Source organism: Drosophila ananassae, chromosome 3R, assembly GCF_017639315.1.
Source record: "Drosophila ananassae strain 14024-0371.13 chromosome 3R, ASM1763931v2, whole genome shotgun sequence".
NCBI classification, from domain to species: domain Eukaryota; kingdom Metazoa; phylum Arthropoda; class Insecta; order Diptera; family Drosophilidae; genus Drosophila; species Drosophila ananassae.
Genome location: NC_057930.1, coordinates 4,039,417 through 4,064,781, shown reverse-complemented (window position 1 = coordinate 4,064,781; position 25,365 = coordinate 4,039,417). Strand labels below are relative to the sequence as shown.

The 25,365-nt window shown below is 37.9% G+C and overlaps 2 protein-coding genes and 1 long non-coding RNA gene across 4 annotated transcripts; 2 read left to right on the top strand and 1 right to left on the bottom strand.

The window, feature by feature from the left end:
- Nucleotides 1-1,655: 1,655 nt before the first annotated feature.
- On the bottom strand, nucleotides 1,656-3,969 carry LOC116655237. The gene is made up of 3 exons (XR_006507427.1): nucleotides 3,772-3,969; nucleotides 2,090-2,404; nucleotides 1,656-2,034 (listed from the first exon to the last, which is right to left on the bottom strand). It is a non-coding gene; the product is annotated as an uncharacterized LOC116655237 (long non-coding RNA).
- A 417-nt stretch (nucleotides 3,970-4,386) lies between these two features.
- LOC6498748 (congested-like trachea protein) lies at nucleotides 4,387-23,492 on the top strand. The gene is given in 5 exon segments (XM_001965831.4): nucleotides 4,387-4,415; nucleotides 4,418-4,939; nucleotides 22,988-23,167; nucleotides 23,225-23,266; nucleotides 23,269-23,492. Coding segments are annotated over 5 exon segments (897 nt in total). The 5' UTR covers nucleotide 4,387; the 3' UTR covers nucleotides 23,394-23,492.
- LOC123257438 lies at nucleotides 6,828-9,197 on the top strand. 2 transcript variants are annotated; one of them, XM_044716557.1, is made up of 2 exons: nucleotides 6,828-6,905; nucleotides 6,956-9,197. In XM_044716557.1, the coding sequence occupies exon 2, from the start codon at nucleotides 7,049-7,051 to the stop codon at nucleotides 8,243-8,245; it is 1,197 nt and encodes a 398-aa protein (XP_044572492.1). In that variant the 5' UTR covers nucleotides 6,828-6,905; nucleotides 6,956-7,048; the 3' UTR covers nucleotides 8,246-9,197. The 2 variants fall into 2 exon arrangements, with proteins under 2 accessions (XP_044572492.1, XP_044572491.1); XM_044716556.1 differs by having other exon boundaries at nucleotides 6,861-6,893; nucleotides 6,944-9,197.
- Nucleotides 23,493-25,365: the final 1,873 nt, after the last annotated feature.

The window sequence follows — 25,365 nt, the reverse complement described above, 5'->3', positions numbered from 1 at the left end:
TAACTTTTTTTCCAAAAATGCTTCGGTCAGCAACAGAAATAACCTCATCCATCAAAACAAGAGGTAGGAGAAACACCGAAACCCTCTTCTGTAAGGGAAATTCTACACATTAATATTTTCTCAACAGATGGTACTCTATTCCTTACATGTGTCGATAAATTTCCTAAATTTGGCTATTGTGAACATAAAGGCCCCTTTATTACACATAATTAATTTTTTCCCAAAGACAGATCATTAACTCTGAAAAAATAAAATCAATTCTGCTAAACCAACTCAATTTCACAATTTCCAACGCCCCTACATAGCACATTAAACGTTCCAGTAGACATTTTCCATAGCACCCTGGCAAAAATAGCCAGATTCCTGAAACTGGGATTAAACGATACAGTTGAATTAATTCTTTTGGCAACGAAAAAATAGTATTCTACCAAGAGCCATTACTGAGATCAGATAAGGGACAAACGGAATTAAATATCAAATTTCAAGAGCGTTTGAACGATCTCGCGAACGCGATTAATCAAATTTAAAATTTCGAAACAAATAAAGAAACACACCTTTTGAAAATATTTTTGGCTAAAATAGAATCTGCATCACGGATTTGAAAAATATTCCTATAGGCCTCACCTTAAAGCAAAATTAAACATTGTAACTAAAAAAATTCTAGATATCTACGACATTGGCGAATTTAAGGAGAGGCAGCCTATTAACATTAGTTTTCTTACTAAATTCCCTAATCCTAAGCTCGTATGTAAGAAGATAACGATCTATCCTGTCCAGCACAACAACAACATCTTGGACTTCGAAAATGGAAACACAGTCGCTGAATGCCCAGGGCGAAATTGGTTCGTAAACGAGCTGGAAAAAACCCGCTATGCCAGCATTACGACCTACCAAAACTGGCAAAGTCTCCCAATTCTTCACAAGCTGAGTCTGAGCAACCTCCCTTAGAAACCCTTACAGAAGAACTTACCTCGGTTTCCATCTGCCGCTTAGCAGGCCGTACCCGGTGATCAACATGCGCGAAAAGGAAACCGCTGACCGCGCACTCCGGCCGGATGCCGGAATGGTGACCCGGCACTTTGGCGACTAGTCTAATAAGTCGCTGAATGAAAATAATTTAGTCTAATATTTGTACTCAACAGCCATAGATGTATTTTAACCTTTATAAACATATTCTTTAGAATAGTCATTGCCTTAACAGGCTTAGGCGAAATAATTGATAAAAAGACATTTTATTATAAAATATAATGAAACTCAATTATAAATAACTTATATATTATATTTTGTAATAATTGATGTAATATTTATTGAAAACTCTTCTAAGAAACTTACATGAAAATCTAAAATATAATTAAAACTACTTATCAACGCATAGCACACTGACATGTTGCGTAAACCTTTCATGAGTGCGACAAGTGCACCATGTATGCATATTTATGATAGCCTTCAAGGTATCGGTTGCTTCTTTCCAAGGTATCCTTAGTTGCATTTTTCCCGGGTCCGATCACTTGAAAATCTATCTTTACAACTCTATTTATTCTGTATGTTCTATGCTTGAGTATTCTGTACCAGGCCACAAAAAATATAATGCCGAATCTTATTTGGATATTTTAGAAACAGATTCGAACCTAAACTAAAATGAATTTAGACCATTCTTTTCTTATTATCATATTTTTAAGTTGCTTTAATTGTTATTTGTCATGTTCATTTTAATATAAGGCTGGTTAAAAAAGTCTTGCGGTATTTTTATAGATTTTTTCAACTATTCAAAAAATTCATGCGTTTCATGGTTCAATCATGCGATTCCAGTTGAATATGCTTCAATTTTTCGATGACTAGTTTCCAGCGAGATGCCCGTATTTAGAAGCGCGCTTCCTTATTGCCAAACAAATTTTGAAAAGCCAATGTTCACCGATCTCTTTTGTGGCGAACTTCCGACATCCAAACTTGCTTGCCATGGAAATGTGGTACCTCGCATCCCAGCTTACGGTGTTTCCGGCGCGTCATCAAAGATGTGTGTGGCCTAGCGTTGTCCTGATGAGAGACAATTCAAAGATGAATCTGAATGACATTTTTAATCACCAATCACCAGAAACGGGCCAATTTTTTTGCGATTCAGTGGTGATTCGCTTGCGTCGATACGGTCAAAGATGTAATTATGCGTTAATTTCGAATGGCACCCATACATCGATCTTCGTTGTAAATCTAAGCTTCTTCAAATGGTTTATAACGGTTTGATGACACATGCCCTGCCAATTCAGCGATTTTGTCGCAATTTTAACGGCAAGCCTTCGGAACAGGCGCATCTTCGAACATGTCTATATCAAAACGTCACGGTGGCGGCGGTTTATTTTGCTCTATATATAGACGCTATAAATCACGAACAACTGAACCAAACAACAAACTGTACATTTTTTATTAATTTTTATTAATGTTATTTTGTTTAAAATTTAAATAATTAACACAAAATACAAAATAATAAGGCCACAAAATAAAGCATTTTTTTTTATATTTTTACATTTGCAAATATTTTTTCCCATTTAAAAAAGTAGTTTTAGTTTATTTTTTTAAATTTCAACATTTTTAATATTTTATGTAAAGGACGCAAATTTAAAACAACATTAACATTACATTATTAAATTTTCGTTACTTTTTTACTTGCTTTACCCGTTTTTTTTTTAATAAAAATCTTTATTGGGTTAATGATGAAACAGCAGATTTTTTTTTTTTCTGTGGGCTTTAGTAAGGGTATGACAGCAACATCCATTTGGGTTTTAAAACAATTTGAGTTTTAAGTGAAACCGACTGAAAGACACCCTGTTCCTATCTTAGTACAATGATTTTTAAATCTTCGAAAATTTATAAATTCGTAATATATAAATTCAAAATGTCGTAAATATATAAAACATTTTATTGCTATTAAAAAATATTACTATTAAAAAGTTATAAAATCCAAAAATTTTTGCTGGCTTAAAATTTTTGCTGGCTTAAGAACGACACACATAAAATCATGTATGTGAATGTGGGACTACGCATACATAAAAAGATCAGTTTAACCGCGGAAAAAAACTTCTTGATGATGCTCTTCTCTGCGACTGAACAACCAAAAAAGTTCAATGATTTTATGAGTGTAAAAATGAGCTTAAGAATCAGAGTAAGATTCTCTCTAGGGCCAGCTGGGGCCTGTCGCAAGAAATTTTTGCGTCCATTTTCGTTGTATGAAATGAGAAGGTCTATATGTTGTATGGTTAGTGCTTAAACCAAGTAAACAGGTACAAATGAATACCATGTTTTTTCCGCAAGCTTCAGCTTTAAAAATTTGAAAAACAAACGGAATAAAACTAGTTAAAAAAATATCCAACAAATTATTTAAATCAGTAGAGCTTACCATGTTTTATTTTGATTTAATGGAAGGCTCGAAAAACTTGATTAAAATTATTATAGTTACAAAAGCAATATTTTCGTCAATTAGGAGTTTTTGTTCTCTTTTTTTTAGGTCATGGATATCTACAGCATCTGTAAGGCTTTACTGCAACCCACAAGGGATTGTTTATTTCAGTTCATTTTTTATACCAATGCAGAGGGTATTATAATTTTGGTCAAAAGTGTACAACGCAGTGAAGGAGACATCTCCGATCCTATAATGTATATATATTCTTGATCAGGAAGCATGTCCGTCTATCTGTTTTTACGCAAACTAGTCTCTAGTTTTAAAGCTATCGAGCTACCCGCAATGTTACGGGGGATCAATAAAAAAATATTTAGTTTTACCTGTATACTTGGTCTAAGAATAATAGTTCGAAATTACACAGGCCGACAATTTCCAACTTTTTTCCTCCACGCTTAATTTTATGTGGTCCATAATCGCGGTCATAACATGTTTTAATTTTGGATTTAAGGGAAAACTCGAAATAATTTTATTGAATTTATTATAGGTGGTTAAACAACATTTTTGTCAATTAAATTGGAGTTTTTAATCTCATATTTTCAAAAAGTCATGGCTATCTTAAACTGTTTCTATGTCCAGGGAAGGCCTATTATGAGGGAAATATTAAAAACTTAAAGTGCTACCAGTTTCCCCTTTTCCACATTGGCAGGAACTAGGCGACGCTACTTTGACGTATATGTATTTACCTTATTATTGTTTTCTATCCCTGGTTAATTCTGAACAGGGAAATTAAAGAGCAATGTTCGGACTTTGGACTATGCCAAATAAATAAAAGACCATTTAAAAGGAAAATCGAGAGCAGATGCCATTTACAGCTATTTAATAATATTGAAGACTATTCCAGAAAATTTAGTTGCTGTCTTTTTATTGCAAGGTTGCAAGGAGTAAACCTAAAGTTTGGGTTCATTAAATATATGTATTTTTTTTCATCCTGATAGAATGGCTACTGTAGAGAAATTATCCATTGAAAAAAGGCGAATCCCGCTAAGTCCTTTATCACTGGTGGCTTCGGCGGAATTTGTAATGTTTTGTCGGGCCACCCTTTGGACACAATTAAGGTACGTTTACAGACTATGCCACGACCGGCTGCTGGAGAGCAACCCATGTACAAAGGTACCTTCGACTGTGCTGCAAAGACTATTAAGAATGAAGGCGTGCGTGGCTTATACAAAGGCATGTCCGCACCTTTAACTGGTGTGGCACCAATTTTTGCAATGTGCTTTGCTGGGTATGCACTTGGTAAACGACTACAGCAACGAGGCGAGGATGCGAAACTCACTTATCCTCAAATTTTTGTTGCGGGCTCATTCTCTGGACTATTTTCTACTCTTATCATGGCTCCAGGAGAGCGTATAAAAGTACTTTTGCAAACTCAACAGGGACAAGGAGGTCAGCGCAAATATAACGGAATGATCGACTGCGCCGTAAAGTTATATAAGGAAGGAGGCCTTCGCAGCGTTTTTAAGGGAAGCTGCGCAACCATGCTTAGGGGTAAGTTTGTTTAAAATTGTATTTATTATAGCTACATTATTTATTATAATATTTATAATAAATAAATTTCATGTCATTATTTAATAATATTAACTAGCTGACCCGAAGGACTTCGTACTGTCTCAATTTGACAAAGTTCAAATTGACTACACATTTTATTTGTATGGGAAATAAAAAAGGACTGTTGTAGGGTTTTCCCGGCAATTATTACTATTTTTTTTACTTCACGAACATTTCAAGACTAAGATAAGATAAATCCGTACAGCCGTTCTTGAGTTTCAGCAAATCTAACAAACAGAAATTTATTTTATACCCTTGCAGACGGTATTATAATTTTGTTTAAAAGTGTGCAACGCGGTGAAGGAGGGAGGGAAGATGGGACTTGGCACAGATTGCATTTTGGGCAAAATAATCCAAATAATAATTATTATTACATTTTATAAAGATCGGACGACTATATCCTATGGTTACCATAAAATAATTTTAAAGATGCTTGGGGCTGTTTCCAATTTTTTTATTCGAAAATTGATGTTCAAATCTATGAAATTTTCATAAGGATCGGCCAACTATATACGATCCGAAGTCAATGTATTCAGTTTTGCACGTTTTTGCTTTTTTATGGTTTTTCCCAAATATTAGTACTTTGTCCAAAGACCCTTAGCTTTACTGCCACTTTTAATGTGCCTAGGCATATTTTCAACCAAATTCTGCAACATTTCCTTTGAAATATTTTTCCATCCTGTTTCTATCTTGACCCAATGTTCCCTAGAGCCCTTCGGTGAAATACTGTACATTGCCAGTCGGTTTTTAGCAGATCCCATAGATTTTCAATTGGATTCAAATCCGGGCTGTGTGCTGATAGAAATGAATAGAGATAATTGGCAAAAAGCAATTTTGGCGATTAATACACTTTTGCCACTTTTATAACACTGAACTCAGAAGTGACAAACATGTATCGACATGTGCTCGCGACTGTAGGTGGGGGCACTATAATTTTTTTGATATTTTTCCTATTCGATACATACCTTTAAACAAAACATACACAAATTTGAAACAAATTTAATGATAGTAGGTTATATGCGTTTTAGTGAAATTACCTTTATAATTCTACGAAAAATGGAAAAAGACGACATCCGCTTGTTATTAAAACATTTTGTTTTTTTTTTGGAAAAATACCGTCGAAACGAAAACTTGGCTTGACAAATGTTATTCCGACTCTGCCATATCTAAAACAAAAAACGGTTGCCGATGGTTTCCCGATTTCAAGCGTGGTCGGGTGAGCACAAATGATGCTGAACGTAGTGGACGCCCAAAAGAGTTTTATACTCCCGAAAATGTAAAAAAACAAGAAAGGAAAGCTAACTTCGGTCGGAGCCGAAGTTGATATACCCTTGCAGTTGTGCCATTTCCGATCGTTCAGTTATATGGCGGCTATTGGATATAGTTGGCCGATCCCTATGAAATTTGACAAATAAGATATATTATTTTGCCCAAAATGGAATCTGTACCAAGTCCCATCTTTCTAACTTAAAAAACACGAAAGTTATGCCAATTCCGATCGTTCTATGACAGCTATAGGATATAGTCGGCCGATTCTTATGAAATTATACATAAGATATTTTGGTCAAATATAACATGTGTGGAAAGTCCCAACCCTCTAACTTAAAAAACACCAAAGTAATGGCATTTCCGATCAATCAGTTATATGGCAGCTATAGGATATAGTCGACCGATCCCGGCCGTTCCGACTTATGTACTACCTGCAAGGGTAAGAAGGATGTGAGCAAAGTTTTAACTCGATAGCTCTAAAACTGAGAGACTAGTTTGCGTAGAAACTGACAGACAGACAGGCAGACGGACATGCTTATATTGACTCAGGAGGTGATTCTGATCAAGAATATATATATGTCGTAGAATGGTTAGTTTGTCCATAGTACATGTGCGTACAGCTTTGGTGTGGCGACACATTGTCTAGTAGTTGTGCGTCATGTGCGTACAGCTTTGGTGTGGCGACACATTGTCTAGTAGTTGTAGAATGCACAGCAGCTGAAAGGGAAAAAGGGACACACTCTGCTGCTGAGCATGGTCTGATCGGAGAGCGCGGACTGAATGCAAGAAACAGAGATGGCAATAGACTTTGGAGAAATGATGAAATTAGAAACAACTCTGTGTTACGCAGGTCAGTTTGGATGCGTCTCTTGCAACGAGCAGAACTTGCTGTGCAAACTTACTGAAAATATGGAATCGTTGGAGGGATCTCTGTCATCAGAAGTGGGATCTGCTTTGCCTACTGATCGTGCCACCGATCCGTATTTGTTGGCGTTGGAGCTGCAAAACCGCAACCTACTGGAAATCATCAAAAACATGCAGACACCAAGGGCACCGCCAACCGATGGAAAAGCGTCATATGTAGCTCTTCCAAAATTCAATCCTGACAGTGCTGGAGCAGATGCTTCCTCTTGGTGTTCAACAGTGGACCTAATTTTTGCGGATAACGTGCTCGAGGGTAGCAATCTGGTGATCGCCCTAAGCAAGGCACTAGAAGGCGGCGCATCACAGTGGCTTTCCCAAATTTGCTTTGCCGGCATCACTTGGGCGCAGTTCAAGGAGCTGTTTATACAACGCTTTGTTGGAATTGAGACTTCTGCCGCCATGCTGTTAAATGTTCTGAATGGTCGACCAAAGCCGGAGGAGGGCTTCGCTGAATACGGTAGCCGTATTGTTACGCTACTTATGTCAAAATGGAAAGCCAAGGATTTGGAAGAAATAGCGGTATCTGTGACTCTGGCTCACATGGCGCAAATAGATAACAAGTTGACGCACTTGGTTTTTACAAACAACGTAAAAACTCGCAATGAGCTACAACAACAGTTACACGCACACTCTTTCAAAAAGCGCAGTATAGATGACGATTCAACAGGCTCGGAGCGCAAGAAGTTCAAGTCTCCGACACCGACGGAATGCAATTACTGTGGAAAGGGTGGTCATAAATACGCCGAATGCCGTGCTCGCTTGGAAAAGGGTCAGAGCAAAGGCAAAATCAACAGCGGCAGCAACATGACTGGACCGAAGGATTGGTCAAGTGTCAAATGCTTTAAATGTGACGAAATAGGACATTTTGCATCCGCTTGTCCAAAAGGCCGTACGTATGAGAAGCGGGTAGATATCTGCACAGTAGCTCCACCGACTGGAATAATGAGGGCATCCGGTGAGTCTATTCCATTTTGTTTTGATTCAGGTGCTGAATGCTCCTTAGTGGAGGAAAGCGTCATGGATAAATTTAAGGGGAAACAAAAGAATAAATAACATTGTAAAACTTAACGCCGAGGGTACATACATAGGTGGTAGGCATTTTTGCAAATCGTTTGAGATTGTCAAAATATTGAATGGAGATAGATGTCTGTCCTTAGCAAGTAAGCGAATTTACAAATATTCTCATGAATTCTTAAGAGCTTTGCCGAACAATCAGCTAATACGCAAAGATAGAGACGGCATGATGGAAAAAGCGTCTGACAATAAAGAAAGAGATTCAAAAAGAAAAAAAAAAAAGGGGTGGCATAAATTAATGTATAGAGATATACCGAACAGAATTTAATGTTAAAAAGTGTTAAAGGAACTACACTAAAGTTATTTCATTGTGTTAAAGGAATTACACAAATGTTTAAAAGTGTTAAAGGAACTACACTAAAGTTATTTCAATGTGTTAAAGGAATTACACAAATGTTTAAAAGTGTTAAAGGAACTACACTAAAGTTATTTCAAAGTGTTAAAGGAACTACACTAATGTTATATCGTAAGACGTGTAAAAGGAATTACAAAATTGTTAAAATGTGCCAAAGGAAATGCACAAAGGTTTTATTTTACAAAAGAGAATAATGTTATTAAAGAATAACAAAATGAATTAATAAGATTATGTTTAATGGAAGAAATGTAATGAATATAGAAGATTTGATATTTATGTAAGTGATTTTTATTTTTGAAAGCTTTTGTCCAATACATGAAGTAAAAAGAAAGAAAAAAATATCTGTTTAAGAATAAAGAAAAGTTTAAAGAGAAATTGAGTCTCGTGGTATTGAAAACAAAACACACGAGGACGTGTGAGTTGTCAGGAAGGCCGTGTCGTAGAATGGTTAGTTTGTCCATAGTACATGTGCGTACAGCTTTGGTGTGGCGACACATTGTCTAGTAGTTGTGCGTCATGTGCGTACAGCTTTGGTGTGGCGACACATTGTCTAGTAGTTGTAGAATGCACAGCAGCTGAAAGGGAAAAAGGGACACACTCTGCTGCTGAGCATGGTCTGATCGGAGAGCGCGGACTGAATGAAAGAAACAGAGATGGCAATAGACTTTGGAGAAATGATGAAATTAGAAACAACTCTGTGTTACGCAGGTCAGTTTGGATGCGTCTCTTGCAACGAGCAGAACTTGCTGTGCAAACTTACTGAAAATATGGAATCGTTGGAGGGATCTCTGTCATATACTTTATAGGGTCGGAGATGTCTCCTTCACTGCGTTGCACACTTTTGACCAAAATTATAATACCCTCTGCAAGGGTATAAAAATCCCCAAAATTATTTTGAGTGACCGTAAAGTTAAGTTGTTAGAGTTAGCTATGACTGAAAATATTAAAAGAGCGTGTTTGGCTTATTGTGTATGAATAATTGGACTCTGCAAACATGGATCCATCACTACACCCCAGACTCAATCCGGCAATGATCTGAGTGGACCGAGCATGACGAACCGGCTCTAAAGCGTAGAGAAAGGCAACCGTCTGCTGTCTAGGTTATGGATTCCGTATTTTAGGATTCACGTGGAATAATTGTTATGGACTATCTTCAGAACGGCCAGACCATTAACAGCGAGTATTATATCGGAATATTATAAAAACGGCCTCATTTGAAAACGAAGAAAGTGCCGTTTTATCAAGACAATGCACCGTGTCACAAACCTGCAAAAACAATGGAATGGAACAATGGAATTGCATGAATTAAACATCGAATTGCTTCAGCATCTCCCATATTTCCCAGATCTAGACCCCAGTGACTATTTCCTTTTCTAATTAGGAAGTTATTGCCTTTGTAAAGGCAATGCTTATTCGAAAAGATGAAAGACTTGTTGTATATAGTTATATATAATAGTATAAAAGTAGTTGGAGTAACGTGGGAAAAGAGTTTTGTCCATTTCATAACAAACAAAGTTTCATAACAAACAAAGTTCAAACAAAGTTTTATGGTGTATTATTATTATAAGTGACCTATTAAAGTGTCCATACATAATTGCCGTATCATATAGTTACATAGATCACTAACGATACAACATGTTCTATAGTTAGTGCTTATATCGATCTTCCGTAGCTTTTCCATATTAGAGAAAACTTATAACATTTATCTGACTATCAGACCGGCTATACCCAAATAAAGTAATTGACATTTCATATTGTAAGAAAATTAAATTCTCTTAAGATGTTTCGCCCCCGAAAAGGCAAACTCCTCCTCCTCAATCTCATTCCTCTTCATGCTCATTTCCTTCTATTGAGTCTATTTTATTATGAATTCTAGCTTTTAATATAATATATTGCCAAATATATGTGTGTCCTTGTTGGCTGTACCTTCTGTACCTTCACCCAAATTCCGCAGAGCCTTGCTGCCTTGGACTCTTATAAATCTTAAAAGTTGTACTCAATAGCCACTTCAGTTCCTCCGAGTTCTTTGAGCCCAACTTGTATCAAGTATCAGCTAGCCGTTTAAAGTCAGGGCATACTGGGCCCCTTCATCATAATAGGATCATATATATATGGAAAACATCGCCAGTGTCTGTGCTAGAACGAAAGACTCCAATGCTTTGATGATAACTGGCGATTTCAACATGATCTCTATTGTTTTGTCCCGGAGTCACTCTGCATGTTACCCAACAATGTTTACCAACCCGATGCAATTGTGGTTCTGGGGGAATATATTTTGTGTAGGGGCCTCTCCCAGTAAACGGTATTTTTTTTATGATTGATTTAAAATTTTTGATCATTTAATTTTAAAAATTTTGTTTAATGTAAGAGTAGAATTGTGCAATGCACCAATTAGTCTATGTGACATGCAGCATAAGCCATTGTTGATACATATTGAATTTTATAGTTTTTTTCCTTCCGCTTCACGCATTTCTTATTATTACTTGAATGAATCTTTGACTTATTAATGCCTCTATTGCATCTTTTGATTGTGTTTTTTTTTGACGATTTTGACGACTGTTACACATTTTTTGATTGCTCTGTTCAATTTTATTGACAACAAAGCCACTGTTGGGGTACGAAGATCGTACAAGCTTCCCTGGTACACAGATGGTTTAAAAAACTTAAAGAATTGAAGGAAACAATTTTAAAAACGATTTTTAAAGACAGGGGAGCAACGAGCTGCTGAGATGTACCATCAATTTCATCGGTAATTTAAACTCTTAAATTAATTTCTCTACAACCAATATATGTTCGATGGCGATGTTAGCCTTAGATCCAACCCTAATCTGTCCAACCGACCGAGGGAAGCTGCCGAGGGAAGTTTCTAGTCCTTCTACTAGGAAAGTTAAAATTTAAGCGTGTTAGTAAATGCTGGCTGTCTATATTTCCATAAATAAGATTATATAGAAACATGACACCCAGCAGCGTTCTTCGGTTTGTTAATGATGGTAAGTTGATTAGTAAAAGTCTACTACGATAAAAGGGGAGGTAAAGATTTGCATCCCAATTAAGTCCCCTAAGAGCAAAAGTAAGGAAGTTTTTTCGTACAGATTCAATGTGATCTTGGTGTACTCCATATTGAGGACTCCAGACACACGATCCATACTCAAGAATCGGACGGACCAGTGATGTACATAACGTTTTAGTTATGTACGGGTCATTAAATTCTTTTGACCATCTTTTAATAAAACCTCACCCATAGCTTTATTAACTATGGTAGATATATGGTCGGTAAATTTAAGTCTAAAATCTAATAGGACACCTAGATCGTTAACCTGAGTTAATCGTTCTGAGGCGTTCCCATAGAGAAATTACATAGCCTGGTGAGGACTAGATCGGTTAAAAGACATCAGTTTACATTTCGATCAAATAAGCTTTAGGTTATATGCTAAACACCAATTTTGAAGTTTATCCAAATCGGATTGAAGTCTAGACTGGGCGCTAGTGAATTTATACTGAAGGCATAGCTTAACGTCATCAGCGTACATAAGTACAAGTGAATTAGTTAAAGGAAGGGGCAAGTCGTTAAAAAACAGTGTTAAAAATTGGGGTCTAAGATGGCTTCCTTGGGGCACCTCAGATGTGGCGCCATGGTGTAACATCTTTAAAGAAGGTTCTCCCAGATAAATAGCTCGAAATTCAGATAAGATAAGATAAGGTCAGTTGGGAATCACAAAAGACTGAGTTTGCTTATAATAAGCGAATGGTTAACAGAGTCAAATGCTTTACTGAAGTCAGTGTAAATGATGTCTGTTTGTAAGCCATACTGGAACTGGTATGGCTGACTGGTTTAGGGAGCCATTTGCACAGAGCCTCGGCGCAGTTCTTCAGAACACAGCCTGGTACTCCATCAGGGCCTGGCGAATACGCGGGCTTGACCTTAAGAAGATCCGATAACACACCACTTTGATCGAAAGATGGGCGAAATAAAAGATTGGCTGATTGGATATTATAAGTGTAAGGCTGAGCTGAACTGCTGCTAGGTGAATACGTAGTTTGAAAAAGCTGTGCAAAGAGATCGGCCATTGCCTGATCAGTGTTCGCATAAGAGTTCTCAAACGTAAGCAGTGCGGGAAAAGATACATGTTTACGCTTAGTGCTTACAAAGTTATAAAACTGCTTCGGATCCTGAATAAACTGAATCCTGCAGCAACGAATATAACTCCTATAACATTCTGCGTTATGCACGGTGAAATTGGACCGAGCTACTAAGAATCTTGAATAACTAACTGTACAGCCAGATAATCTATGTTTATTTAAAAGTAGTACTCATACTATTCTTTAAATTTATAAGGTGCCTTGTAAACCAAGGCGGATTCGTTGAAGCGGACGGATATTTCCATGGCACACAAGCGTCGAAAAATGAGTTAAAACTTTAAAGTGAAATAAAATTTTTGTAATGCGATTTTTATATCCTCACATGCCAGTAAATCAGACCAATCAAATTTGGATATTAATTTATTTATATTATTATTTTTATATTATAACTTATATTTTATAAAATCAGCCTTACGGAAGAAACGAACTTTATGAGATTTAAGTGTAGACTTAAGGTCAATTAAGGAGTTGTTTTCGATTGAAAGCTCAGGAGTGGGATGATATGGATCCTCAGGGTCAGAAAGGGAAAAAGTTCTGGAAAGAGTAATTCCATCAGGATCAGAAACGAAACATAAGTCAAACAGCCGACCTAAAGAATTTCTAACGTGGTTGTGGTTAATTTGCCCGAGTGACATGTCAAACATGTCCGCAGGGAAGTCGTGGTGGGAGTTAAGCTGTAAAGACGGTGAATTTTCAACATTTGACCACATAAGTTCTGAGATATTAAAGTCACCCAGAGCTATCAGCTGGTCACCATCAGACAGACGATCGAAAACCAAATGAATAGAGGACAAATGTTGCCAGTATGTTGGCGGTTTGGACGAAGATGGTATGTAAGAACAGGTAACATACAAAGATTGATCGGACAAAGTGATTTTGATGCAAAGGAATTCAATGTCACCAAACTCTTGTGATTTTACCTCTTCAGAAGCGAGTTTGGAGTCTACAGAGATTAACACTCCTCCTCCCCTTCGCAGAGCTCTATCACATCTAAAAGTGGTGTACCTACTAGGAAAAACTTCGGAGCTTAAGATCTCCGGCTTTAACCAAGTTTCTGTAAATACAATAATGTGAGATGTATCCCTCTTGTATTCTGATAGGTAAGTGTTATAGAAGACATTAGTTTTTTAAAACTGAGGAAGATGAGGTGGAAGGTTGGTCAGTGGCCGTAACATGTTTTCACCGAACTTGGCTGATGTTCTTGGACGAAAATATTCTCTGGCCAAAAGCTGGCGGAACAAATCGTCTTGAACATCTGCAAGGGCACACGTATTTTGAAAGATGACGTGTGCCTGGTGTAGGAAAATTTAAATTTTGTAATGTCCACCACCTTTATGTCGACTTTTGTTTTGGCTTTGATGTAAGCCGAGATATCAATCTCAGAAGTATCAGGGGCAAGCCGGGAAACAAAAATTTGTTTCGATGGTGGGATCACCTGCAAGGGTTTTGGTGCTGCCGTAACTAATACTGCGGCATCAGTACGTACCGGGGGTCCGGACGGTTGATTACCCGGTTTGGTGACTGTTACGGGGGTTTGAATTATTGGGTCTGGGATCACTTTAAGCGATGCCACAGAGGACATATCGGACAATTGCTCATTAATTCTGAGATAATCGAAAGCCGAATTTTTCTCAGGTCCGGCCCTTGGGGTGGCCAGAGATATAAGCGACTGCATAGTTGTCGGCTGAGTAGGCTGAAGATTATTCACCACAAGCACATCACTAAAAGAGGATTTCTTACGCTTTGGAGACTCATTTAGTAGTTGAAGACTACTAAACTGTGTAACGAGCGCAAAGAGTTGGTCATTGATTTTACGAAAACCACTAATCAACTCCTTGAATCCGCTTTTAGTCTGCCTCATGAACCATCTCATTTCGTCCTGAACAGCACGACAACCGTCACAGCAAAAGTGGAGACCAGACCTACGTGAGATTGCATCCGAAACTGAGGCCGTGAACCCGGCACACTTAGCGTGTAAAACGTTTTCATAAAGTCAGCAGTGGATGGTAGGCTGGGAAGACGAGGTTGTCTTATTACAAGACTTCAACGCACACACCAATTTATATTCCATAATTATTAAAAATTTAATTTATTAATAATTAATTTATTAACAATTATCAAAAATTCAATAATTAATTCATTAATATTGATGAACCTTGTACCACTGTACCAGGGAAACGAAAGGGGAGATTGAAGAGAGCAGTTAGTGCGAGTTAGTTTTTTTTTTTTTTACATACTTTTATCTTTTATTTGTTGGATCTTCTCTTATTAAGAGACTAACAACAATTTTAAAAATCTTAATCTAATACATAATTAGTTTATCTTTGTAAACATCTATACTATGGGGCCTACGATGTCAACGGGCTGGAAGGTCATTTCTTCTTAATCGCGATTGTTGACTAACTTGGTTTAGCGATCTGGCCAGAGGATTTTGGTGCGTGGAGAGTTTCCTTTTGTATTTTTCCTGGAGTTTAGAAATTTCGACTTTGACGAGAGGTATACCTAGGTCTCTATGGATATCTTCATTGCGAATATACCATGGAGCTCCTGTGATGGTTCTGAGCATTTTAGACTGTGCCCTTTGGATAACGTCTATATTGCTACTGCTTGCATTACTTCCAGATAGGCTTTATGACTGAATTGTAGAGTAGTACTTTATATTCCAATCGAAGTGGGGAACGAGGATTGATGAGCCAGTGCAGTCCTCTGGATTTATGTCTTAATGGTCCCGTTTCGCTTCAATATGTTTTTCCACGTAAGACGCCTGTCCAGGTGGACGCCGAGATATGTGACCTCATTCACAGAGGGGACTATGGTATTGTTTAGAGTTGGAGCGGCGGCAGTTTTGTCTGTTGAGAGTAAAGGTAATGTGTTTAGATTTTTCACCGTTTATCTTTATACGCCAGTCCGCCATCCACTTTTCTATTAGTGCAAGGTGAGAGGAGAGGCTTCTGGATGCCTCCAGCGGGCATTTATATCTTTGTAGTATGGCTGTATCATCGGCAAATGTTGACATAGTTAGACGCTGGTCTGTTGGGATATCTGCTGTATATACAAAAAAATATAGGGTGGGGCCGAGGACGCTTCCATGGGGTACGCCCGCCTTAATTTCGAACTCTTCTGCTGTAAAGTTTTTTTGCTTTACAGTGAACACTCGATTAAGCAGGTATGTTTTGAGCAGCTCATGACAGTTTTGTGGGAGTAATAGTTTTATTTTATACATAAGTCCTTGCAGCCAGACTCGGTCAAATGCCTGGAATATGTCCAGAAATATAGCAGAACAGTATTCTCGCTGTTCATAGGCGGTTCGAATTTCAGATGTGATACGGTTCACCTGCTCTATGGTGCCATGGTTTTCTCGGAAGCCAAATTGATGTTCCGGGATTATATTATTCGAAGTCATATGAGGCGTGATACGGAGCAGTAGAAGTTTCTCAAAAAGCTTTGATAAGCATGAAAGTAGACTTATTGGTCTATATGAAGAGGCCAAAGGTTTGTCTTTCCCTGGTTTCGGTATCATTATTATAATGGATTTTTTCCATTGTTGGGGGAAGTGGCCAAGCTTTGTTGATAGCGCGCGCAGGGAGCTTGTTGGGACTTGTGCCAGCATCAAAAATCATAATTATTTCTATTTCTATTCTCTCAGTGTAACCAGCCGCAGCGGTCCACTAATTGCCCGTTATCAGCTGCTCCATATTCTTTGTTTCTCCCAGATTCGCATGCGCTTTGTTGTTCTTTTGTAGCGCATGCAGTTTGGGAGCTTTGGTGGAGCTTCTGCGCAAGCTCTTAGGTTTTAGCACTTGTAATTCGGCATTGTTTTGGACCGGCCGCGGAATTTGTTTTGGGGTTAAATTGACCCATAATAAATTGATTTGTAAAATTGAACCTGGTCTATTAATTCGGCCGCTATCAAAACGCTGATAGCTCAATATTGGTGACCCCGACGTGATCGCGCTCTAATTGATTTGTGATCATTAAAGTGCTTAAAGGAAACCTTGCAAAGGAAAACTTATTGCTGTTGTTTCCATTGCATTGCACCTTGCAAAAAAACAAATTGCATAATGGAGTCTGGAGATGTAGCTAGTGCCTCGGTTCCTGCAAGCAGGGAAAGGCTTTTGCGGCGAAGAGCAGAGGTGACCTACCAGGAGATGGAAGCCCTGCATAACAAGGTCAAGGCTGCAGTTCAGAAGGAAGATTTGACCATCATGGTACTGGAGCCGTTGGAAATTGCGTTGCGCAAGAAATTTACCACACTCCAGGATGAGTTAGAGCGATTGAGCTCTGTTGAAGTTGGGAGTGAATTATGCTGGAAGTTCTCCCAGCTTGCCGCTGATGTGCGCTTTGACATTCAGGTGGGAATGGCAAAGCACTCCATGAGGGTACCTGCACACTCCACTTGTCTCGACGGCCCCAATGGTCCCACTGCTTCGTCAATGGCAGAACCAACCATAGCGGTGGTGAAGGTGCAGGATGGTCTGTTGGAAAAGCGTCGCTCATGCAGTCAGGATTACCCGCTGGACTGCGACATCCAATCGGGTTCTCAGGTTTTTAAATTGGAGCGAAACCTGAACAAGGATCACGATATCCAGGACGTGTCCAATTGCGTCTCATCAGTGCCCCTGCTATCCACCGCTCCCCCCGTGGTCGCTATTTCAACGTCGCATCTGGCAGTTGTCTGCGATGGATTTTCTGAAGCTGCTGAACTTAATCCCTCATCTGGCTCGGGATTTGGATTATTGTCACCGTTGCCGATTAAGTCAGCACCCAGGTCTGACTCCATTCGGAACTCTAGCCTGCACCCTTCCAATGGGGGAGGTCGTCCGCATCGCTGCTGCCGCCGTTTGCAGCTGCCAAGGTGGCTGCTGCTCCAGCCGTGAAGGCTCCCGATCCTGCAATCGAAAGGTGCGCCTACGCGCAATTTCGCAAAGATGTTTCCTTCCACTCTCGCCACTCTGTTGACGCTTGGCTCGAGCGCTCTCTGGATCTGGATGGACACGGCAGCCTGCAACTGAGAATTATGGACCTTGAGATCATCAGCAATATTATGTGATGAAGCTGCCCCATGCCCCTAAGGATTTTTTGTTGAAAGATGGAATTCAACGGGGGGAGGATGTTGGGACTTGTGCCAGCATCAAAAATCATAATTATTTCTATTTCTATTCTCTCAGTGTAACCAGCCGCAGCGGTCCACTAATTGCCCGTTATCAGCTGCTCCATATTCTTTGTTTCTCCCAGATTCGCATGCGCTTTGTTGTTCTTTTGTAGCGCATGCAGTTTGGGAGCTTTGGTGGAGCTTCTGCGCAAGCTCTTAGGTTTTAGCACTTGTAATTCGGCATTGTTTTGGACCGGCCGCGGAATTTGTTTTGGGGTTAAATTGACCCATAATAAATTGATTTGTAAAATTGAACCTGGTCTATTAATTCGGCCGCTATCAAAACGCTGATAGCTCAATAGAGCTACATAATCATTTTCGGCGCAATGAGGCGCAATACCCTGGAGACTTATTTGGCTTGAGGTGCTCTTTGATGACCTTAGTGATTTCAGTTGTTTGAAATTCTATAGCTGGAATTGGATCTGGAATTGGTAGCTCTGGAAGAATGAAAGGAGAGGCTGCTTGATTTGGAGTAAAAACTTTACAAAGGTGACTAGCGAAGACGCTTGCTTTTTCTTCATTTCTGCGCGCCCAAGATCCATCTGGTTTTCGAAGGGGCATAACTGCTTCTATGGGCGGCTTTAAGTTAGGATGGGCTTTCCATAGAGGACACCTGGTACTTTTTGGGGAAAGCTGTTCTATGTATGATTTTTGAGCAAGTTCTTCTCTGCTCCGTAGGACCTTTGTGAGCCTTCGTGTCACTGTTTTTAGCCTTTCCTTTGAATAAGGGAATCTGTGAGCCTGCCATTCACGGCGGAGCTGCCGCTTTTCCCGGACTAGATTTTCTATATAGGAATTTGTGGCGGAGTATGGAGGTTTTTCTGTGGTCGCAGGAGTCGAGAGCTTTGCTGCTGAGGTCATCATGTCTTCCAGGTGGTTGACTGCATCTTGAATGTCCTTGCTACAGTTAATTGACGGCCTTATGTTTTTGTGAGAGCTTATGTACTTTTTGTACCTAAGCCAGTTTGTCCTTTTTGATGTGAGATAAATTTGATTATTTTGTAATTCGGCATGTTGAAATAGGTGAAGAAGGACAACTGAATGGTCAGACGATAGGTCATCCAAAGGTTCGGCTCGAATGATGCTTCGTGGAGGGTGCTTGGCATTGTAGTCGCCGCCTGCTATAAAGCAATCGAATAGTGTATCAAAGAATTGCATAAACTCCATATCAGATATGCAGAAACGTGGTGGGCAGTATATTGCAGCTAGGTTTAGATGACCTCCCACGGTTTGAATTCGTATTGAAGTTGACTGCAAGGAATTTGTAGCAACTCGTTGGAGGGAATGGTGTTTTATGCGCTGCTTTATGAGGATCCCAGTTCCTCCATGAGCCTTCCCACCTGAATGATTTGTTGCATGAAATATATATCCCGTCAAATAGAAGTTGTTTTTGTTCGTTAGATGAGTTTCGGAGAGGAGCATAATATCGATATTATTATCATCAAAAATGTCTTAAGGGGTTAAAAATGCAGTTTTTGGGTATTTTTTTTTTCAAGGAAATATTTATTTATTAAAGTTGAATTTTTTCTATATTATTTTACATATTTTAAAGTTTAAAAAAATATATTATATCTGTAAAAATATTATTTCCTTTGGCCTCTGCAGCTTATCTCCCAATGGTCTTCGAAAAAAAGTGTCTCGCGGTGAACATAATAACTATTTGCAGAATCATCGGAAATCAAAAATTCAAAAAGATGCTTTTAGTATATTAAAAAATGTAGTCCTTAATCGAAGGAATTAAAAAAATATCCCTTTTTGACAAAATGGCAGCTTCCAAAAAAAAAGTTCATTTTTATGGAAAAAAAATCGACTTCAAATGTTGATTTAAATTATAATTTTAATTTTATTTAAAAGATCTTCGATTAAAGACAGCAAAAAGTAGTTATTAATTTTGTGTGAAAATTAGAGCTAAATCGGTTCAGTGGTTTTCGAGAAATCGTGTTCACCGATTTGAGAAACATAGTTTTGAGAAAAACGATTTTAAAATTTCACAAACAGTTTACATTGAGTTAAAAATTTTTTCTAGTTTTGTCTGTAACTTGGGAAATATTTCTCGAATCTTCATAAAAATATATTCTTTATATATAAATATATATTCTTTAAGAAAATGAAAAAAAAAAAAATCGATTTTTTGAAAATCCTGACTGTATATAACCCCTTAAGTTCATTTTTGCGCTTTGAAATGCCGTTAGCATTCCATAGACAGATTCTCAAATAAGCCATCTAATTGGATTTTTGTTTGACTAAAAGCTTCATTAGTCGATTTTGGTTTCGCATGAGCGAAAATCCTGCATATTATTTTGCATTGTGACTATTAGACTTATAAGTGTGGATTACATTCCTTCGATACCCTTTATTTCGGGGGTTGCAGATTCTTGGCCTACTCTTTCCCTCGTAGTACCCGGAGGCGGAGGTGGATATCCTATAGTTTCAGGTTCCAGTGGTGCTGAACCTACGCCATTTAATAGTCCTGGCCATCGTAGAGCGCTAGAGAAAGAAACTCCAGGTTTAGACAAAGATGCCGTGGTGGTTTGGTGGTTAGTGTGAGAGGCAAACGGACGTTGTAGTAAGGGTTTTTTTTGTATTCATACGATTTTTTAGCTCTTTATAAACTGGGCATCCCCTGTAATTGGCAGTATGATTTCCACCGCAGTTGCCACATTTCTTAGAGTTATGGTCGGTTTTATTTATGGTACAGAAGGCAGTGTTATGGAGGCCGCCACAAGCCACACAGACTGCGCGCAAGGTGCAGTACGACTTTGAGTGTCCATATTCTTGGCAGTTTGAACACTGTAGAGGTTGGTTGTGCTTATGAGGTTCCTCTACCGTGATTCTACTATGCAGAAGATACTGTAGTTTGCATATGGGATGAATCATATTTTTAGGAGTTGTTTTCATTTCAGGTTGCAGCTCAACTTTGAACATAGACTGGGGGACTTTTTGTCTATTGATGATATTAATGGCTCCCTTAACTTTAAAACCTGCTCTTGAAAGGGCTTCGATGATTTCTTTTATTGGTACCGACGATTCAATACCCTTTATGACCACTTGAAGGCCCTTGCTGCTCTTCAATTGGTAGGTGTAATATTTTTTCTGGTTGTTGTATAGGTATTTCGTGGCTAAGCGATGATTTTCCTCCTTGTAGACTTGGAGCTTGGTCTCCCGTATATTGCCCTTGGTCAGTGGCATTATATGAAAATTGTTATTTCCAATTAGCTTAGCGAGACAGTTTACCATATCGCTGCAGTTTTGATCACGTATGTATATGGGTGGGGGCTTTTGCTTGGCTTTGGGAACTTCCGTATTCTCTTCATTATTACTGTCTTCGCTTAATATAGAAAATCTGTTTTCAGACAGAGAATTAATCGGTTCGTCATGATTGTTGAATTTCATTGCTTATGCAGCGCTAGCATTTTTTCGGCTGAGGACTGAGCTTTCGTTTTACTTGGATATATCGGTCAATCGGGGGGCCGCTCTCATTTCTTTAAATGAATGTGCACAAGCTGTTGGTTTAGTTTGTCGTGATGGCATTTCAATTTTTATACCCTTGCAGAGGGTATTATAATTTTGGTCAAAAGTGTGCAACACAGTGAAGGAGACATCTCCGACCCTATAAAGTATATATATTCTTGATCAGGATCACCTCCTGAGACGATATGAGCATGTCCGTCTGTCTGTCGGTTTCTACGCAAACTAGTCTCTCAGTTTTAAAGCTATCGAGTTGAAACTTTGCACACATCCTTCTTTTCCTTGCAGGTAGTACATAAGTCGGAACGGACGATATCGGTCGACTATATCCTATAGCTGCCATATAACTGATTGATCGGAAATGCCATAACTTCGTTGTTTTTTAAGATAGAGGGTTGGGACTTTCCACACATGTTATATTTGACCAACATATGTACATATGTACAAAATTTCATAAGGATCGGCCGACTATATCCCTATAGCTGTCATACAACGATCGGAATTGGCATAATTTTGGTGTTTTTTAAGTTAGAAAGATGGGACTTGGTACAGATTCTATTTTGGTTTGCAAATTTGATTTGCCAAATTTAATAAGGATCGGCCGACTATATACGATCCGCTATATATCTAATAATATAAGATGCGTGGCGCCACCTAGCGGACTGTGACTCAACTGCAAGGGTATATAAAACTTCGGCTCCGCCCGAAGTTAGCTTTTCCTTTCTTGTTGAATTTAATAATTTTGATTTTGTGTTAGTTATTGGACACTATAAGCTCGAGACTTATGTGTGTCCAAAGCGTCCTTTCGCGATTTTTAGAGCACACCACTTCTTTTGCTTTTTCACTGAGTTTCTTGTATTTGAACAAGTCCACTCTCTCTCGTTAATTGGCTATTTCAAGTTAGTAAAACGCAAAAGAATAGAGATAAGACTCTCTATGAGCGAGAAATAGGAGCAATAGAATAGAAGCAACACCGTTAAAGATGAAGAAGCAAAGCAGGGCAATGAATTGAAGAAAAATTGATAAAATATATTATTTTACCTCCAAATATATCACTGCACACGCGAAGCGATACGGATCTATGAATTGCAATTTGTTATTATTTTTCTTTTTTTATTTGAATAAAATAAACACCGTTTGTTTATGGAAAGCTAATAAGCAAATTTTATGAAAACGCAGTGCGCACAAAAAACACGTCCGTTCGCTTTGAGATAAAGAGAGGAAGTATTAATCTTCCTGTAATTTGCCTTGCCTATGCTATATGACAGAGCACCCAAAAACAAAGGAGGAACGAGAGCATGGGACTGGGCATCCCTGTATTAGACTATGACCAAGCCTCTGGTCATTTTAACGAGTCCCCTGACATCCTATGATATTTTAAAGTTATTAAGTTATTTAAGTAACTATAAGTTTATACATTTTTAAATGTACCCTGTTGATTGAAAATTTGTTACTTATTGTATACTTCGAAAAAAATGCACCTTTCAGGCGCTTACTGCTTGTCAGAATATTTAATAAATACAAGATGTAAGTGAATACCATATTTTATATTTTTGGTATTATTTTTATAAGATTAAATTTTAACAGTTAAAAATTTGTATTTCAGATTTACCTGCAAATGGTTTTATTTTCTGGTATATGAATATATTCAAGATGTGGCCCAAAGCTAAATCTGAAACTGGCCAAATTAATACAGCATCAACAATATTTGCTGGTGGAGCTGCTGGAATGGCATATTGGGTTTTAGGAATGCCAGCCGATGTATTAAAAAGTCGACTCCAATCTGGTGAGCAAATTAATTTTTTATATAGTTTTTTTAATTTAATGATTATTCCTGTTTTAGCCCCAGAAGGAACTTACAGAATGGGAGTTCGTAGCGTTTTCAAGAATTAATTGTAAAGGATGGACCAATGGCTTTATATCGCGGTGTGACACCCATAATGATTCGCGCATTTCCAGCAAATGCGGCCTGTTTTTTTGGCATTGAGATAGCTAACAATTTCTTTGAATAGTGGCTCCAAAATTTTAAAAAATTTTTTTTTTTTTTTGTTTTTTAAGTGTAAAAGGTGTCTTCGATTTTAAATATATTGTAAATATTCTCCTTTATAGAATTGTCAATCTTTATAAAATATTTTAGGGAAGGGATTAAAGAAGGGTTCTGTTCTGTATAGTTATCTTTAAAAAAACTGTAAGGTCAAGGCATTTTAGGTTGAGTCTGTCTGTTAATATAATTAGTATATTCAAACAGTGGTTCCCATGTCTTTGAACATTGAGAGAGGCAGTTTCTTTGTCGGCCTCTGCTTCACCTCCACTGTAAACGTACACAAGTCCAAATCAACAACTCAATTCATTTTTATATATACATGGTTTATACTGATTTAACTCATTCATTTAGTCTGTGACTAAATTATCAAGTTGATATACATTGACTAGCAAAACTATAACAGGAATTCAGCACTGTATCTTCGATTTAATGTATGCATTCTGATAACCTGGCCTTATTTTATTGATAACTCAATATATGGGTAATTCTCTAATGTCGAACGCGACATTCGTACGCATTCCAACTAGAAAAAAACAATGTGCCAAGACTGTTTTTTATTATTACAAAAGTGAATCTAATAGGTCTTGATAAGTTGTTTAATTGGTGTAAATATTAATTTGGAAGACCCTCTGTTTTTAAAATATTCAAAAAAAACTAGGGATGTCGCACGACACAAAACAGAAGTTACTTTTTCAAAAACCATTTCAAACGCTGATTTTAGCGAAACCTGATGGAAATTTGTCTGCAATCGATTTCAAAACGTTATTTATTATTTAATTTTAGTAATTCTTTTTGTTTCACTTAAAATTATTTGGTAGTTTTTTTTTTAATCACTGTCGCACGCGACTTTTCCTTCCATCATATTTTTATACCTTGCAGAGGGTATTATAATTTTGGTCAAAAGTGTGCAACGCAGTGAAGGAGACATCTCCGACCCTATTAAGTATATATATTCTTGATCAGGATCACCTCCTGAGTCAATATAAGCATGTCCGTCTGTCTGTCGGTTTCTACGCAAACTAGTCTCTCAGTTTTAAAGCTATCGAGTTGAAACTTTGCACACATCCTTCTTTTCCTTGCAGGTAGTACATAAGTCGGAACGGCTGCCATATAGCTGCCATATAACTCATGATCGGAAATGCCATAACTTTGGTGTTTTTTTAAGTTAGAGGGTTTGGGACTTTCCACACATGTTATATTTGACCAAAATATCTTATGTACAAAATTTCATAAGGATCGGCCGACTATATCCTATAGCTGTCATACAACGATCGAATTGGCATAACTTTGGTGGTTTTTAAGTTAGAATAATGGGACTTGGTACAGATTCATTTTTGGGCAAAGTAATCTGATTTGGCAAATTTCATAAGGATCGGCCGACTATATCCTATAGCTGCCATATAACTCATTGATCGGAAATGCCATAACTTTGGTGTTTTTTAAGTTAGAGGGTTTGGGACTTTACACACATGTTATATTTGACCAAAATATCTTGTGTACAACATTTTATAAGGATCGGCCGACTATATCCTATAGCTGTCATCCAACGATCGGAATTGGCATAACTTTGGTGGTTTTTAGTTAGAGGGTTGGGACTTTACACACATGTTATATTTGACCAAAATATCTTGTGTACAACATTTTATAAGGATCGGCCGACTATATCCTATAGCTGCCATAGAACAATCGAATTGGCATAACTTTAATTGGAAAACTTAACTTTGGTGGTTTTTAAGTTAGAAAGATGGGACTTGGTACAGATTCCTTTTTGGGCCAAAGTATATATATATATATCTTATATATCTTATATATCTTATATATATCTTATAGCTGCCATATAACTTAAAGATCGGAAAAGATACAACTTTCGAAATTTTTAAGTTATAACGTTGGGGAATTCTTTCAAAAGAATTTTTTTGGCCAACATATTTTGTCTACAA

Excerpts from the sequence above, each read along its gene's own strand:
- LOC123257438 (XM_044716557.1), top strand. The coding sequence starts at position 7,049 with ATGCAAGAAACAGAGATGGCAATAGACTTTGGAGAAATGATGAAATTA.